Genomic DNA, 17,907 nt, shown 5'->3' with positions numbered 1-17,907 from the left:
TTGTTTTGGCCCTGGCACACCGGCACTCTTCGGCCCAGCCTATACCTGAAGCCAACTGCAGCACCACGACCAGAAGCAAGTTCAAGATCAACGATCGCTACCAGACGGATGAGCCCAGCAGAACCAAAGTTACTTCTCCAGACCCAGCCACTCCAGATCCAAACAAAGGCCTTGTTCCTCTGCCAAAGCCAGGTGCCTGAAAGTTAAGTACAGGTTGTTGTAGTGTTAGGTGTAGTTTAGCTTGTAGTGTTATAATGTTGCATGTGTGAGTTAATCACTAACTAACTGGTTGTTGGGTCTTTGATCAATATCCGGTTGAACCTTGTGGTGGTATCATCTGATAGCTGGCGACTCTGAAAGGCAATATTACTCAATATTATGAATGGCAACATTATTGGCGCCTCCGGTGCAGAACTGGCAACAGTAATTAGTGACACTGGTGAGATAGTATTTCACTCATCAAAATCAGCAATAGTAATTGGCGACATCTGACAGGACTCGACCTAGAAGTGATTTTGTCACTCCGTGAGAACCCACAAAACGTTGAATAAGAAACCCAATTGGAAAAGTGAAAGAAACTACAAGTGTAAGACCCGTATTGATCAAACCTCCAAGATTCGGAAGTGTTTAGTAATTTGCATGCGTACTAACAGGAATATAAAGTAAACTCGTTAGATATTGTTGCGTAAAACTATCGGGTGTTTTGTGAAATGAAAAATAGCTTAGGTATACCCGCTGTTCGCATCGCCGCCGTATTCCCCCCTGTCCCAAATCTATGATACAGAAAAGAGATAACAGTAGAAATGGCAGCAAATGCAATGGAACGCCTTATGAACCCACAGGAACCCGAGGTGGCAGCGACCAGTAGAGCAGAGCAGTGTCCCATATGGGAAGAGGAACTAAGGAAATACTTAAAGGGGAAAGGATGGCCCCTTTATCTTAGTTTTGTGTGAATGAAGAGTCAGGTCCTGGTAGTACAGGGCAAACTTGGTTGGACAACCTAACCAATATACAAGAAGAATTTAGGGAAAGTTCATAAGCCGATGGCAATCGTGTCCTGTCTGGCACAATTGCGAGGCGCAGAAGAGGTCCACAGCCAGCTTGTAGAGAAAGAGAAGAGTGAGGGAAACGTTAGCAAGTGTGAAAAAGTTAATGAGCAACTCAGAGAGCAGCTAACAGCAAAAGACAAAGAGATGGCTGATGTCAAACAGGCACACCAATCTTGTCTAGTTCACCTAAGCAGCTTTCAGACACAAGATGATAAGGCCTACTAAGATACACAACGAGCAATCTGGTAAGAGAAGAGACAAAACAACAGGTCAAACAGTTAAAGAAGCAATGCGCAGACTTAAAGGCAGCTTTACGAGCTCTCCACAGTTCCACAACGGAACAATGGCAGAGTTCAGTAGACCACGCCAAATGCAGGCAGCAAATTTCACAGTTACAGTCACTGCTTTCAGTGCAAAATGGTTTCAGAGACACTTTTGGACCAAATTTACAGTAAGAAGTCTTACAACACCAGATTAAATTCCAACATGTTTGTTTCAAACACTAGTTTTTGGAGCACTGCTCCTTCCTCAGGTGAATGAAGAGGTATGTTCCAGAAACATGTATATAGACAAATTCAAAGATGCCAGACAATGCTTAGAATGCGAGCATTTGCAGGTAATTAAATCTTTACAGATCCAAAGATAGGGGTAACCCCAGATTAAAGAGGTGTAAATTGTCTCTAGCCAGGACAGTTGGTAGGATTTTGCAAGCCCAGGCCAGATGGTGGGGGATGAATGTAATGCAATATGAATCCCAGGTCCCGGTTGAGACCGCACTCATGTGTGCGGAACTTGGCTATACGTTTCTGCTCGGCGATTCTGCGTTGTCGCACATCCTGAAGGCCGCCTTGGAGAACGCTTACCCGGAGATCAGAGGCTGATTGACCTTCACTGCTGAAGTGTTCCCCAACTGGAAGGGAACATTCCTGCCTGGTGATTGTCACGTGATATCCGTTCATTCTTGTCGTAGCGTCTGCGTGGTCTTGCCAATGTACCACGCTTCGGGACATCCTTTCCTGCAGCGTATGAGGTAGACAATGTTGGCCGAGTCGCACGAGTATGTACTGCATACCTGATGGGTGGTGTTCTCACGTGTAATGGTGGTATCCATGTCGATGATCGGGCATGTGTTTCAGAGATTGCCATGGTAGGGTTGTGTAGTGTCGTGGTCCCTATTCTGAAGGCTGGGTAGTTTGCTGCAAACAATGGTTTGTTTGAGGTTGCACGGTTGTTTGAAGGCAAGTAGTGGGGGTGTGGGGATGACCTTGGCAGGATGTTCATCTTCATCAACGACGTGTTGAAGGCTGCGAAGAAGATGTCGATCGATGAGTCGAGCGCCATATCCCGTTCGTATGAGGGCATCCTTCAGCGTCTGTAGATGTCTGTTATGCTCCTCCTCGTCTGAGCAGATCCTGTGTATACAAAAGGCTTGTCCATAGGGGATGGCTTCTTTAATGTATTTAGGGTAGAAGCTGGAGAAGTGGAGCATTGTGAGGTTATCCGTGGGCTTGCGGTAAAGCGAAGTGCTGAGGTGACCATCCTTGATGGAGACGAGTGTGTCCAAGAATGCAACTGATTTTGGACAGTAGTCCATGGTGAGTCTGATGGTGGGATGGAACTTATTGATGTCATCGTGTAGTCGTTTCAGGTGATTCTTCGCGGGTCCAAAGGAAAAATGTCATCGATGTATAACGTTGGTTGAAGGTCCTGTGCGGTGAGGAGGTCTTTTTCAAACTTGTGCATGAAGATGTTGGCGTATTGAGGTGCGAATTTGGACTGTTGCTGCAATGCCGTCTTCATGGGGGATGCTAGTGCAGAGTGCCGAGACATCCATTGTGATGAGGAATGTTCCTGGTTCAACTGGTCCATGGGTGCTGAGTTTCTGTCTGAAGTCCGTCGTGTCTCGACAGAAACTGGGTGTACCTTGTACGATGGGTTTCAAGATGCCTTCAAAGTAGCCAGAGAGGTTCTCACACAGGATCCCATTGCCTGAAACGATAGGACGGCCTGGTGTATTTTTGGGGGGCAGTAGAGATCTCCAACACGGGGAGTACGTGGGATGAGTGCTCGTAGGGTGCTCTGAAGGTTTGGATCCAAGGTCTTGATCAGTCTCTTGAGTTGGCGGATGTGTTCCTTGGTTGGATCTGCGAGTAACTGTCTGTAGTGTTCCTGGTTGTTAAGCTGTCGGTATACTTCTTTGCAGTAGTCCGTTCTGTTCAGTATGACGGTGGCCCCTCCTTTGTCTGCTGGTTTGATGACTATGTTGCAGTTGGTCTTGAGAGTGCGGATGGCATTGCGTTGTGCTTGGGTGACGTTCGGGGCTGTCTTGTGAATGCGACTGATGAATCTGGCATTGACGCGATTCCTGACGGCTTGAACATACATCGAGTCGAGGGCAGCGGCCTTCCGGAAGGGTCCAATTTGACTCTTTCCTCTTCGGTTGTCGCACCGCAGATCTCAGTCTGCTGTTCCGGTTCATTGGTAGTCTCCTTGAGTTTGCTGTCGGCCTCTTGGGGTTTGTGGAAGAATTCCCAGAGCCTCATTCGCCTGATGAATTCCTCCATGCCTGCCGCGAGACTGATGGCGTCCATTTTTGTGGTGGTGCAGAAATTGAGCCCTCTGCTGAGGACTTCGATTTCGTCTGGTTGAAGTGTAGTCCGACAAGTTGACAATAGATTTCCCTGTATTTTTTTGTACTGTGGTACCGGGGGAGGCTTGGTTGTTGCTGGTGGTGATGCTGAGTTTCTCAAGCTTCCTGTTCTTGGTGTGCATACAGGCGGCATAGTACCGTTGTCTCATCTGTTTGAAGGTGTTCTGCAGCTGGTCTGCTGCGTCCGGAGCTCAAGTTGAGAATATGGCCTCTATCTTGGATTCCAGGTTGCGTCGTCTGCTGTAGAGCTGGGGTACCAAGTGGTTGAGGAGTGTGAGAGAGGTGCGACAGCAGAGTCTCTCAGCGTGGTCTGTGTTTAGACCAGGAAGATGGCCCCCTATAGGCAGGAACTCAATTAAACCGCCTATAGGTATATAGAAGATACCGAAAATCAGAATAGAGTCCCCCAGGACCCGAAAAGGAAAGCACCCGCACCACCAACTGCACAAGCAGCACACAACCCCATGAATCCAGTTACCACGTAGCGAAGTCACCCGATTTCGTGTACACCACCCCTTTATCCATCACACAATTTAAAGATACCTGTGCCAAAATTGAACCATTCCAACCCACAGCAGACCCACACCACTTCTTTGAGCGAGTAAGACAACAGACAGTTATGTACGGTCTGGACAAACCGGAGGAAGTGAAACTTATAGTGATGAGCCTTGACCCATCCATTAGTTCAGTACTAACCGATCCACAGAATGTACAGGGGAGGAAGCATCCAGGACATGAAGGCAAATATTTTATATGCAATTGGTTATAATAGAGGAGATCCCATAGAAGGTCTAAATCGCAGACAAAAGGGGGGACATCCGACTGCATACACAGGTCACCTTTGGATCCATATTAAAGTGGTATTTGGAGATTTAGTCCGCGCACACTTAAATGTCGAAAACACAACCAAATGGACCCATATTTTAGTCTCCCATGCCACAGAAGCAGGTCAAAAAGCCGGTGCGAATTATGACCCCTCATACGCCACACATCATGAAGTGTGGGTTCTGAAGAGACTCTTGAGAGCTTGGGAATAATCCCTTCATAAAAAGGCAGAGCAGGAGAAAGTATAAGCAAACATGAATCCAGCAAGGATGCATCAGGACCCCGCATGGGTAAACGAGGGTCGACATGACGGACAGCACCACAGAGCACAGGGGATGCTATAATTTTGGACAAAAGGGACATTACGCCCGTGAATGCAATGCCGCCCCCGGACCAGCAATGGAATCAGTAAACGAACGCCCCACATAGGAACAATGCCAGGCCTATACACAGTATTAGCGCCCGCCCAGACAATTCTGCCACAAGTAGCACAGATTGACGGTGTCCGGACTCCCCAACTTGGGTCTGCGACACACTCTGGGACAAGTCAGGTAGACCAGTAGTCATAGGCACAGTCCGGGGACACCCCATAGAGTTCCTTTGGGACACAGGAGGGTCCAGCACCACTTCAAACTCCTCCGCAATGTTTCACCGAGATAAATGGGCCACTACAGACATTATCACTCTTAGCGGACTTTCAGGACATATCCAGCAGGGATATAATACAGCGCCCGTAGATATCCAAATCGGAAACGTTGCCCCGAACAACAAGGATCGACTTCATGAGTTCACACAACCTTTCCTTTGACCCCGTGAATTAGTGTGTTTGGAAAATGGCTGGAACAGCGAGAGCCCCCGCCAAGCTCACAGTAGGAGGCTACGAACACAGAATCTGCTCAGTAGACGACTATTGGTTTGATCCGCAAGCCATTAGTACAGATAGGACAATTAGAGAGGTCCAAAGGAAACACAAAGTTTCCTTCGCCCAGCACAAGCACTATTGTGGAAAAATTCCAGGAACATTCGCCATTACAAGTCCCGATCCCAAGCCCTTGAAACAATACGGATTCCCACAAAAAGCTGAGGGAGAAATTGCAAAGGTAATTCAAAGTTTGCTAGACCAATGTGTAATTTGGCCCATAGCCTCAACAAACAATGCCCCAATTGTGCCTGTAAGGAAACCAGACGGTTCATGGAGACTGACCATCGATTACAGAGAACTCAATAAAGTAACTCCATTAGCAGCCCCCACCGTTGCCACGAGTCACGAGACAATGCTGAAGCTGGGACTACAGTCAAGGTATTTTATGGTACTGGACATTAGCAATTGCTTCTGGTCCATTCCATTAGAAAAGAATTGCCAATATAAATTTGCCTTCACATTCTAAAGACAGCAATATACGTGGACATGCGTTCCGCAAGGTTTCCACAACTCCCCCTCCATTTTCCACCGACAATTGGCAAATGGATTATTCAAATTTTCCCAACCTGAATGCCTCATTCAGTATGTGGCCGACTTGCTCCTACAAATTGATACCACGGAAGAGCACATTTCGCTTCTTTCCGAACTATTAGGTCTCCTACACTAAACTGGATGTAAAGTAAACCAGAAAAATGCCCAAATCCTAAAAGACAAGGTCTTTTATTGAGGCACAGTCATCACGCGCGGAAAGAGAGAGATAGAGCAAAAACAAATTCATTTGATTGTTAAATTGCCTTTGCCCCATAATGTCACTGCACTCCGGTCATTTTTAGGACTGGTTGGTTACTGCAGGAACCATACAGGCGGTTTCGCCACCAAGGCAGCCCCACTTTCCGACCTCCTAAAAAAGAACGCCCTTTGGGAATGGCTTCCACAGCATATGGATGCCATTGATACATTAAAACAGCCCCCGCTTTGTTTTAATGCACACTCCCCATACGTCATAGAAGTAGTGACTACTGACCGAACCCTATCGGCCGTCCTAGTCCAGGAAAGGCACGATCGTTTAGGACCCGCAGCCTATGCCTCACGAGTTTTGGACCCAGTAGAGCAAGGATTTTCAGCCTGCCAAAGGCACTTGCTCGCAGTTTTTTTGGGCTGTTCAGTGCTTTGCATACATCACAGGCCTCAACCCCGTAACGGTTTTAACCGAGCACACTCCAACGCAACTACTGTTAGATGGTAGGTTAAAGGAAGGTTCAGTCAGTCAGATTAGAGCAGCACGCTGGACCCTACTCTTACAAGGAAGGGACATCACAGTAAAAAGGACAAAGATACACACATTTTTAGCAGATAATTTGCAATATGCAGGAACCCCACATGTTCATAATAGAAAAAGGATTATAGGATGTGGTATATATGTGGAAGACGCACAGGGACGCGCATTAGAGGAAATATCACTGAAATTACCAGGACCTTTAGGATCACAGGCAGCTGAGTTAGCAGCCATCGCATACATAGTGCAACACCCAGATTATTTCCCGACCCCCGCAGATATATATTCAGACTGTTTGTATGTCTGCAACAGTTTGACGGAATTCCTGCCCCTGTGGGAATCTAAAGGATTCATATCCGCTGATGGTAAACCCCTACCCTCAGCGCCATTACTGAAGCACATTCTTGAAACAACTAAAGATCACAAATATGCCATAATAAAGGTTAGAAGCCATCATCGTTCGTCCACACATGGTAACGTAAAAGCAGATGCCCTCGCAAAGGCAAGATCACGACAAGGTCACTTTTGGCAGGGCCCGCCGAGTGCGCCCCAGGACATGCAGTCCAGGTCTCACAGATGAATATCCAAGATTTAGCACAGGCCCAAAAGGCAGACAACACAACAAATTTTAAACTTCCCAGCCCCCTATGACAATTTCAAGGATACACTGATGGTACAGAAAGGAATTGTATTAAAGAATGGAATTTATCTGGTCCCCACCCAGGACAGGAACTAGATTATTTGTCAATTTCATGATGGACACGGACATTAGGGGATAGAAACCACCATTGCCCACCTCAGACCTTTGTGCTGGTGGCCCGATTTAAAAGTGGAAGTCAGCCAATTATAGTGAAAATTGTTTGATTTGCGCTCAAAATAGCCCAGACAGATACTCCAGGAAAGGTCAGTTAAGACACACCCGCCTGTTAATGGCCCATGGACGAATTTACAGCTAGATTATATTGGTCCCCTCCCCCCCTGCAGAAATAGTTTTAAATATGTGTTGGTGGTGATCGACACCTTCACAAAATTGGTGGAACATTTCACTCCAGGACAAACACGGCATAGGCAACAGCCAAGATTTTAACACAGCAAATATTTACACGCTGGGGACTCGCCCGCAGCATTGAATCGGACAAAGGTTCACATTTTACAGGAAGAGTGATGCATAATTGACGATTTTTGGGATAAAATAAAAATTCCATATTGCCCATCACCCACAATCCAGCGCCGTTGTGGAACGTATGAACAGAACCCTAAAAGCGACTATCAGGAAAATGGTGCAACAGCACAACACTACAGGGGCACAGTTCTCGCATTTGCACGTACATTCATTCGGAACACGGTATCAAGTTCCACAGGTTTCACCTCCCGCACTCTTATGATCGGAAGACCCATGAAAGGAACTGAATACTTATTAGGACTTGATTTGGCCAGCCCCACAGTCACTGCCCTCACCCACGAAAAAGCAGTCCAATAGGTATTGGAAAATGTTAAAGCTGCCCAGCTCGCTGCAGCTGTCCAACCAGGCACTCAGAAAAAGCAGAGTAAGCCCTGCTTTGATAGAACAGTACACCCAGTAGAGTATACAGTCGGTCAGCAGGCAACGATTTCCCTATATAACCCAGTTCATTCCTCTCCTCTAAATTTGCAGGAACCTACTCGATTTCAGATAAAGTAAGCTCCTCGGTATACAAAATAACGTATCCAAATGGAAAGTCAGGATGGTTTCATATCAACCGACTAAAGGTTTATGTAACCCAGTGCAGCCACTCACACCACGTCTCCCTGGCAATAGCAGACGACTACGCCCTGCACACTGACAACTCAGCCTGACCCTCCCCCAGCCTGGACAGCACGTCCACAGACTCGACCAAGTCCCTGCCCCCAGAAACGACTTTCCACCTTAAACTTGATCCAGACAATAGCGACAGCATTCCAGAGCTGTTTGAAATCAATGACCAATGGCACAACCGTCCAGGCCCCAGTCGCTCCAGCCCCAGGAACCCCAACCAAGATATGTTTGGCCCCTCATACCCCCTTTCATTGCCACAACCAGAGCCACCGCCACAATAGAAATGTGCCCTTTGCAGCTACCACCCCACAGATATAAGAATATAAGAAACAATGGCACCGCGATATCTCTCATCAGTTGACAAGGGATGATTATTTGGAACCCACAACGTCCCACGCGGCCATGGCACGAAAATGCCAGACACGAATTTGGCAACCGGGAGGTGGTGATGACTCAGAGTCTGACTCCCATTATGGTAATCCCTTTACGACGCTTTTTGAAATGGAACCCTGAGGTGTCCAGATGATGAGAAAAGGGAACGGATTGAGATTTACGGTGTCCTATTTTCTGATGTAGCCTGCCCACTTTTATTTCTTGATACAATTTCTTCTTTCAGTCTCAGATGTTTTACTTAATGTCGCCCTTCCTCTAAATTTCTTGATGCTTGCACGATCACTCGTCTGCACATTCTCGGATTCCATATGCTACAAACTCTTTCCACTCATGTAAGGTCACCCAGGCAGTGGAGTAACGGCACTTTACCCCGGCCTGCCTGAGGACCCTCTATATATTCGGTCAGCCAAGCTCGGGTAGTGGAGCAACAGCACCGATCACCGCCCTACCCGGGAATTCCACTCATTCTTGCCCTGCCGCGGCTCATATGCACCCCATGTTCCCATCACTGATTTTGGAAAGTTTTTTTAAAACTCTTTACTGTCTCTGGCAGGTCTTTGTTTCCCCTGATCTGTTCTTTTTTGCATGTGGTTTAAAGAATGCTTTTTGCCACAGTCTCTGCACTCAACTTTGGTTTCTGGTGACCCTTCGGTTGCTAACCCCAACTGCTATTTACACGTTCAACACACTTGGTTGAAACAAAATTTGCTGTTATGACACAACGCATCGACCACATGTTGCACTTTAACAGAATGTTCTTTCTGGATGTCTTGTCTCCAAAATGGTTGGTTTAAAAAAAACGAGGGAGTCACACATGGTGACAATTCCAAAGGGGAAATTGATATTAATGAGAAACGGACAGACAAACGAGATATTAAACAAAGGTAATAACATATATTATGCTTGCACCCCAGGAATATATGTGGATACAAAGAACAAAAGACAAGATGAAGACAGAACTGATGACCTCCATCATGATCATCGTTGGATCACTACAGTTGCGTTCATCAAGGGTCCCTGTAACTCACACCACACTGGCCCTAAACTCCCACGTTGTGCGAAACATCGTAAAATGGTTTTCCCTCTCATACACGGTAGAAGCCCTATTAGTTATTGCAAAACTCTGCAGTGTCGTTTAGACACTGAGACTTTGAAAATGGCGAAGGAGAGCCTCCCGCTCCCTGATATATACACTCCGAGCCCCCTTTGTTGGACTTCAACAGACCCCACACTCTTTTTGAACTCTTTCTGATGAATAATGTTTGCGTTTTCAGTAAATGTATTAAGTTAAGTAGGAATTTGAAGCTGCATCGTTTAAAATTTTTGTACTGTAATATAAGTTCTTTTTGATTATTAGCTAGCAATATAAGTGTAGTTTAGGTACGGACAGTTGAGGTTCCCCTTTTGTGTAAATAAGTTAAATGAGGGATGATTAAATGTTGTATAGTGCCCCTTTAGAATTTCTGAGTGTGTTATGTATTAAAAACTCAGGTAAATGCTCCAATACATAGGACAAAGTAGTATAGAACCTGTCCTTGACCAAGGGTACCCGGCATCCCAAAGAACAATATGGTCAATACAGGATTCAGGCAAACCCAGAGCCTAAATGTGTATTTGCTGACAGAGAAACCGACAGTATCGAAACCCCTAGCCGATTTGCATTCGAATGACCCATTTCCCCAGGACAAAGGATTGGTACTCAGGTATCAGATACAATTCCAGGCATATTGGTGCCACTCCCTTCACCCAGGAAGTACAAACAGCCAAGGTCAATGACCGCTCGGGACACACCCAGCCAACAAGGCACCCGCCCCTTTATTGGCTCAAATCGAAGGCAGTGATCGAAGCCTGCCGAATTATGGGGTCGAAAGCGAAGGACCGCCCTAAAAAGCGCGAAACCCCAAAGGATAAAGAGAGACTCTGTCATGTGTTCGATCTCTTTTGGCCCTGGCACACTTTGGCCAGGCCTACTCCTGAAGCCAACTGCAGCACCATGACCAGAAGCAAGTTCAAGATCAACGATCGCTACCAGACGGATGAGCCCAGCAGAACCGAAGTTACTTCTCCAGACCCAGCCACTCCAGATCCAAACAAAGGCCTTGTTCCTCTGCCAAAGCCGGGTGCCTGAAAGTTAAGTACAGGTTGTTGTAGTGTTAGGTGTAGTTTAGCTTGTAGTGTTATAATGTTGCATGTGTGAGTTAATCTTGTGTGTAAATGAAATGAAAATCACTTATTGTCACAAGTAGGCTTCAAATGAAGTTACTGTGAAAAGCCCCTAGTCGCCACATTCCGGTGCCTGTTCGGGAAGGCTGTTACGGGAATCGAACCGTGCTGCTGGCCTGCTTGGTCTGCTTTCAAAGCCAGCGATTTAGCCCCGTGCTAAACAGCCCCGCTAAATAAACTATTATTAAACTTGAACTAACTGACTGGTTGTTGGGTCTTTGATCAATATCCGGTTGAACCTTGTGGTGGTATCATCTGATACCTGGTGACTCTGAAAGGCAATATTACTCAATATTAAGAAGGGCAACATTATTGGTGCCTCCGGTGCAGAATTGGCAACAGTTATTAGTGATGCTAGTGGGATAGTATTCCACTCATCAAAATTGGCAACAGTGAGTAAAAGAAGTAAACAGCAACAACAGAATTGATAAATTATTACATTTTGTCTGCCCATTCCTAGCGCTTAACAGTTACTTTTTTTGTTCCACTGACAAAATAAGTTTAGAATCTTAAGTACCTGCCCAAAATTCCAAGCAATGTGCGAAATGAATTTCCTTGAACCCCGATAGATCAAGCCCTGATCATTGAGTACATATTCCCTGCGTTGATGCTCACTGTCTGAGAAGACGGCATCACCTGAAATTTAAAAAAAAAATCTCAAAGCGGTTAGCTATTTTACAAATATCCACCGTTATTATAATTTGTGACTTTAGATTATAATGTGAAACAGATAGAAAGGTGAGACACTTTTCTGAGCTGTGTGTTGATAATAGCACTGTGTGGCAGTCAATCTAATTCGATGTCTCAAATATTCATTATAAATAGTACATGTGAATCAATCCTGTGAGGGGTGCCCCTGGGGAAACTGGAAGATTTGCATGTACAATATTGCAAGCAGTTGGCAAGGTAACAACAACAGCTAACAACATTATAACAACTGCCAACATTACTGACATAATTTAATTTAATCACAGCACCTACTGATGTTAATCAAACACCCTCACACTGATGGGGGGATATCTTGGAGCTCAGCTATTTGGGGGTTTTAAACACTGCCCTTTCTCCCAATTTTGGTAGGAGGTAAATTGGTGTGTCGGTTGTGAAGTTACTGTGTGTAATAATCTGAAGCAAAATTGACGCAGGTCCAGTCCTTAATTCAAAACTTCATAATTCTGCTCAAATTGAGAACCTCAAATTAAAGAGATTTGGAGGATGTTTGATCTTGTGAGAGCAAATGTACAGTAGGGATCCCGGTTCTGAGTTTGCATCTGAAGTGTGCTCCTGAGGAGGAATTTAACACTATATTAGGAGCATAGCACTGTTGATTCTAGATGTATTTCATACCAACCCAGGATAAATAAAGGAACAAAAAGTATTTTATCCTCCATATTTCCATTAACTTCAATAAACATCATAAATAAATTCTGAAATGACTATTGATTAATAATTTAATTGTTCAAAACTGTTTAAACCAAAATATTTAACTGTGATACAAGGCCGCTTTATAATTTGACTCATGTGAATTAAGTTATTTATTTAATCTCAGAATGTAGGCAAGGCCACATTTGTTGCCCATATCTTCCGGGCTGTTATGTTATCACACAGATTTAATGATGGAATCCATTTAAAAAGTACTATACCTGGGCACCATGGATTGAAGAGCAAGATGAATTCTCCGAGGGGAAGCAAGGTAGATTGACCTTGTGTTGTGCACAGCAGTTTTAAAGCATGGTGCCCGATGTTGGCATTGGCAGGTGAGCATATGGACATGGAGATTTCTTTCCCATCACTATGTACCACAGAAGCATTCCATTTGGCATCATCCAATGAATCCGACAGCGGAAACTGGACTTTAGTTCCAGATTTTTCTGAAGGTGTCGGTCCTGAAAGGAAAAAGACAGAATTTTATTGAATTCAGAAAATGAATTAGACTCTTAGCACAAAAGATATTACTGAGTGCTTATTCTGTAACTGCTCAAAAAGGTGGAAACATTCTCTCTCACCAGCTAATAACTGTCAGCTTTTATTAAAGAAAACTTTTGCGTCACAAATAAATTATCGTCCAACAATTGTAAATAAATCTGGTTTTTTTTCCTTTCCAACAACAATTATTTTTCCCCCTTTTCCTTTGGATTTTCTTCCCACAAATTAGTCAGTCCCCAGGCAGAAGAGCAGACAGGTTATTATCTCAGGCAGTTTGCACTTTTGCAATTGAGGGATGAATACTGGTAAATTGTAACAACATAACTCACTTACCAATTCCCATCCGGCAGTGTGAGAAAACATTTTACTTCTAATTGACATCTCTTCCAGTCCCTTGGTGATGCCCAGTGGTTTATTGAGTGAGACTTCAGGACCACGTACCTTAAGTTTCAAACGTCATCTACCTTTCTAGTGTTTTGTGTGCCTCAGCAGCCACTGAGCAAAACGCGATCTCACTTACCAAAGAAGGAGGAAAGACCCACCGGACTGTGGGTATGGTATTGCTGTTGTCACCTGATAAGACCATTGCTAATGTAGCACCAATCAGTTGATTTCTCCCTCCCTTCTTTCTCACAATTTGAGGGTGATTGGCCCACTTATAAAATACACTGGCTTTGGCTCAATCGGAGTCAGCTGGTCCTGACTTCAAGCCCCATTTGACACACTTTGACATTCAATCTGCTGCACTTTCAGAAGTATTGCATGCCATTTTAGGGCCATGCTGCGCCCAAAAAGCAGCTCGCTGAGGCGCAGCATGGCAGAAACAAGCGATCTAAGGCGATCTTGCGAAACGTCGCGATGTCAATCCCATTGTGGCGGAATCACATTTTAGAAAATCTGCATATTACAGCGAGACATGGGCACCCTAACACAGCTAGCCTGACACACTGGCAGTGCCACCTGGATGCCAGCCTGGCACTGCCAAACTGGAATTTTTTGTGTGCTGGTGACCGGGCAGGTGCCATGCATGGGGGTTGGGGGGGCGGGGGGGGGGGGGGGGGGGGGGGGGGGGATTGCCGGGGATCCTTCTATAGTGTGTTGCGGCTTCGGGTGAGTCACGATGGGGGCCTCGGAGATACTGAGGCGTACTAATGAGAGGAGCTCCTAAATACACAAAACGGGGCGATGTGCGGTTTCTGCCATGCATTCCCCGCTGAAGCTCCTTATCTCACGTGAGTGCCGTTTTATAGCCATAGGTTTCTCAGAGCTGTGAGCGCCAGGAAACACACAGCTAAATGTGCTCACTATGGCGCATTGTTCCCTTTGAGTAAAATCGTGCCCGTTATCCTTCAGATTGAGAATTAAAGTATTCTTTGCTCTCTAAGGTGGATCAGGTCGATCACCAGGTAGATAAACATGAGCTAAATAGGTGCTGTGGCATCATCAGCAACAAAGAAACAAAACTGGTTAGCATTGTTGCTTCACAGCGCCAGGATCCCAGGTTTGATTCCCACTTGGGTCACTGTCTGTGCGGAGTGTGCACGTTCTCCCTGTATCTACATGGGTTTCCTCTGGGTGCTCCGGTTTCCTCCCACAGTCCAAAGGTGTGCAGATTAGGTGAATTGACCAGGCTAAATTGCCAATTAGTGTCCAAAAGGGGTTAGGTGGGGTGATTGAGTTACGAGGATAGGGTGGCTGTGTTGGCTTAGGTAGGATGGCCTTTCAAAGGGCTGGTGCAAACTCAATGGTCTGAATGGCCTCCTTCTGCATTGCAAATTCTATGATTCTGTGATCAGAACTGAAAATGGTAAATTGAATTGAAATAAATGGCTGCATTTCTGAATTATGTAGAAAAGAAGGCACTTTGGAGAATGCTACAAAGCAGTATAAAGTTTTGGGATTTAAGTGATGCAAACTATCAACAAGTTTACAATGCATGGTGATGAACCATCAATTGGATGCGAGACAAGATGAAGATCCAAATTGTGGCTTTAATCAGCTAGTTGTTAGCCCGGTGGTCGACTACAGAGAAAAGCCGTCTGCCGGGAAACCTGGGTACTTATACCCCGCCTCGGAGGCGGGGTCTACTTGCCTCTCGACCAATTGGTGAGCAGTCACATGACTAGTCCCAGCCAATAAGACGAGAGGCACATGACCAGCCAGAGCCAATGGGAAACCAATGCTCTGCACCAATGGCAGTGCTCCCACTCATATCACCACATTCACCCCGTGTGGAGAAAGGCGGCGGGGGGAGGCGGGGGGTGTGTGAGGGGAAGAGAGAGAGAGGGGTGGGGGGGTCTGAGGACTGGTGGTATGAGTAAAGATAATCGAGAAGAAATGGGCTGCCCACTGGCTCGTGGCAAAATAAACAATACTACATTAGGATGCAAACAATTACAATAGAGTCCAATAAAGTCCCATGGTTGCATCAGATGGACACGATCAGTCTGTCGGGTGCCCGTGGTGTTCTGGTGGACCGTCGCAGTGGAGCCGGTGACGTCCTTGCCTCCAGGAGCGTCGGTCGTAGATGTGTCTCCGGACCCCGGGCTGGTGGTGGAGACGCTGTGATCGGGGAAGAGGGGGTATATGCGCTGGGTCGTGGGGGCGCTGGGTGGAATTGTGGTTGGGGAGGGAGGTGTTGATGGAAGAGGAGAAGGCCACACACCGGCGGGTGCCAGGTCCCGAAGCGAGACCGTATCCTGTCGTCCGTCGGGATACTCCACGTACGCATACTGCGGGTTGGCGTGGAGTAACTAGACTCGCTCAACCAACGGGTCAGACTTGTGCACCCGCACATGCTTCCGGAGCAGGATGGGCCCGGGAGTGGCCAGCCAGGTCGGGAGAGGGGATCCTGAGGACGCCTTCCTAGGGAAAACAAGAAGATGTTCATGAGGTGTTTGATTAGTGGTAGTACAGAGGAGAGACTGGATTGAATGCAGGACGTCAGGGATGACCTCTTGCCAATGGGGAACAGGGAGATCTCTGGACCGTAGGGCCAGTAGGATGGTCGTCCAGACTGTGCCATTCTCCCGCTCGACCTGACCGTTACGCCGGGGGTTATAACTGGTCGTCCTGCTAGAGGCTATGCCCCTGCTGAGCAGGAATTGACGCAGTTTGTCACTCATAAAGGAGGACCCCTGGTCGCAGTGGATGTACGCGGGGTAACCGAACAGGGAGAAGATGGATAGGAGGGCCTTTATGACGGTTGTTGTGGTCATGTCGGGACAGGGAATGGCGAAAGGGAAGCGTGAGTATTCGTCAATAACACTCAAGAAATATGTGTTACGGTTGTTGGAGGGGAGGGGACCCTTGAAGTCTATACTGAGACGTTCAAAGGGGCAGGATGCCTTGATCAGATGCGCTCGTTCAGGGCGGTAGAGGTGCGGTTTGCACTCGGCGCAGACGTGGCAGTCCCTGGTGATGGTCCTGACTTCCTCAACGGAGTAGGGCAGGTTGCGGGTCTTAATAAAGTGGTAAAAACGGGTGACCCCTGGATGGCAGACGTCCGTGTGGAGGGAGCAGAGGCGGTCAATCTGCGCGCTGGCACAGTTACCGTGGGATAGAGCATCGGGAGGCTTGTTGAGCTTACCAGGATGATACAAGATATTGTAGTTGTACGTGGACAACTCGATCCACCACCGCAAGATCTTGTCGTTCTTGATCTTGTCCCTCTGTGCATTGTCGAACATGAAAGTCACTGACCGTTGGTCTGCGAGGAGGGTAAACCTCCTGCCAGCCAGATAGTGCCTCCAATGTCGCACAGCTTCAACTATGGCCTGTGCCTCCTTTTCCACCAAGGAATGGCGGATTTCGGAAGCGTGGAGGGTTCGTGAAAAGAAGGCCACTGGTCTGCCCGCTTAGTTCAGGGTGCCGCCAGAGCTACGTCAGACGCGTCGCTCTCGACCTGGAATGGGAGGGACTCGTCGATAGCACGCATCGTGGCCTTTGCGATATCCGCTTTGATGCGGCTAAAGGCCTGGCGGGCCTCCATCGACAGGGTAAAGGAGATGGAATGGATGAGGAGGCGGGCTTTGTCAGTGTAGTTGGGGACCCACTGGGCGTAATAAGAGAAGAAGCCCAGACAGCGTTTAAGAGATTTGAGGGAGTTGGGGAGAGGGAGTTCCATCAGGGGGCGCATGCGTTCGGGGTCGGGGCCTAACACTCCGTTACTCACTACGTAGCTGAGGATGGCTAGACGGTCGGTGCTAAAAACGCACTTATCCTTATTGTAAGTTAAATTAAGGAGTTTCGCGGTTCGGAGGAATTTTTGAAGGTTGATGTCATGGTCCTGCTGGTCGTGGCCGCAGGTGGTGACGTTATCGAGGTACAGGAAGGTAGCCCGTAAACCGTGCTTGTCGACCATTTGGTCCATCTCCCGTTGGAAGACCGAGACCCCATTTGTGACACCGAATGGAACCCTGAGGAAATGGTAGAGGCGCCCATCTGCCTCAAACGCGGTGTACTTGCGGTCACTCGCGTGGATGGGGAGCTGGTGGTAGGCGGACTTAAGATCCACCGTGGAAAATACTTTGTATTTCGTGATCCTGTTAACCAGGTCAGAAATACGGGGGAGTGGGTACGCGTCCAGCTGCGTAAACCTGTTGATGGTCTGACTGTAATCAATGACCATCCGGTTTTTCTCCCCAGTCCGATCTACCAGCACTTGGGCTCGCCAGGGACTGTTGCTGGCCTCGATAACTCCTTCCTTAAGGAACAACTCTTGACCGTGACCTGCCTAGCAGCTGCACCAACCAAGTAAGTGTCCAGTCAACGCACGCTACGAGATAGGCGCTCCTAACCCTTAGTCCATACCAGCTGGAAGCCTGCAGACTCAGAAGCGAACAAAAGGCC

The 17,907-nt window shown here is 47.0% G+C and overlaps 1 protein-coding gene across 2 annotated transcripts in view; it reads right to left on the bottom strand.

Moving 5' to 3' along the window:
• Positions 1 to 17,907, bottom strand: part of LOC119969437 (protein-glutamine gamma-glutamyltransferase 2-like) — a 98,595-nt gene that overhangs the window by 55,346 nt on the left and 25,342 nt on the right. For both annotated transcript variants that reach the window (XR_005461353.1, XM_038803072.1), the window contains exons 3-4: positions 12,774 to 13,016; positions 11,651 to 11,769 (exon numbers count right to left, since the gene is read on the bottom strand). Coding sequence is in view for 1 of the 2 variants with exons in the window: in XM_038803072.1 (XP_038659000.1) it covers positions 11,651 to 11,769; positions 12,774 to 13,016 (362 nt within the window). In the remaining variant the exon portion in view is untranslated. The remainder of the gene's footprint in view (positions 1 to 11,650; positions 11,770 to 12,773; positions 13,017 to 17,907) is intronic.

Source organism: Scyliorhinus canicula, chromosome 7, assembly GCF_902713615.1.
Source record: "Scyliorhinus canicula chromosome 7, sScyCan1.1, whole genome shotgun sequence".
Lineage (NCBI taxonomy): Eukaryota > Metazoa > Chordata > Chondrichthyes > Carcharhiniformes > Scyliorhinidae > Scyliorhinus > Scyliorhinus canicula.
The sequence above is the reverse complement of the archived record's forward strand: the minus strand, read 5'-3'. Positions and strand labels throughout refer to the sequence as shown.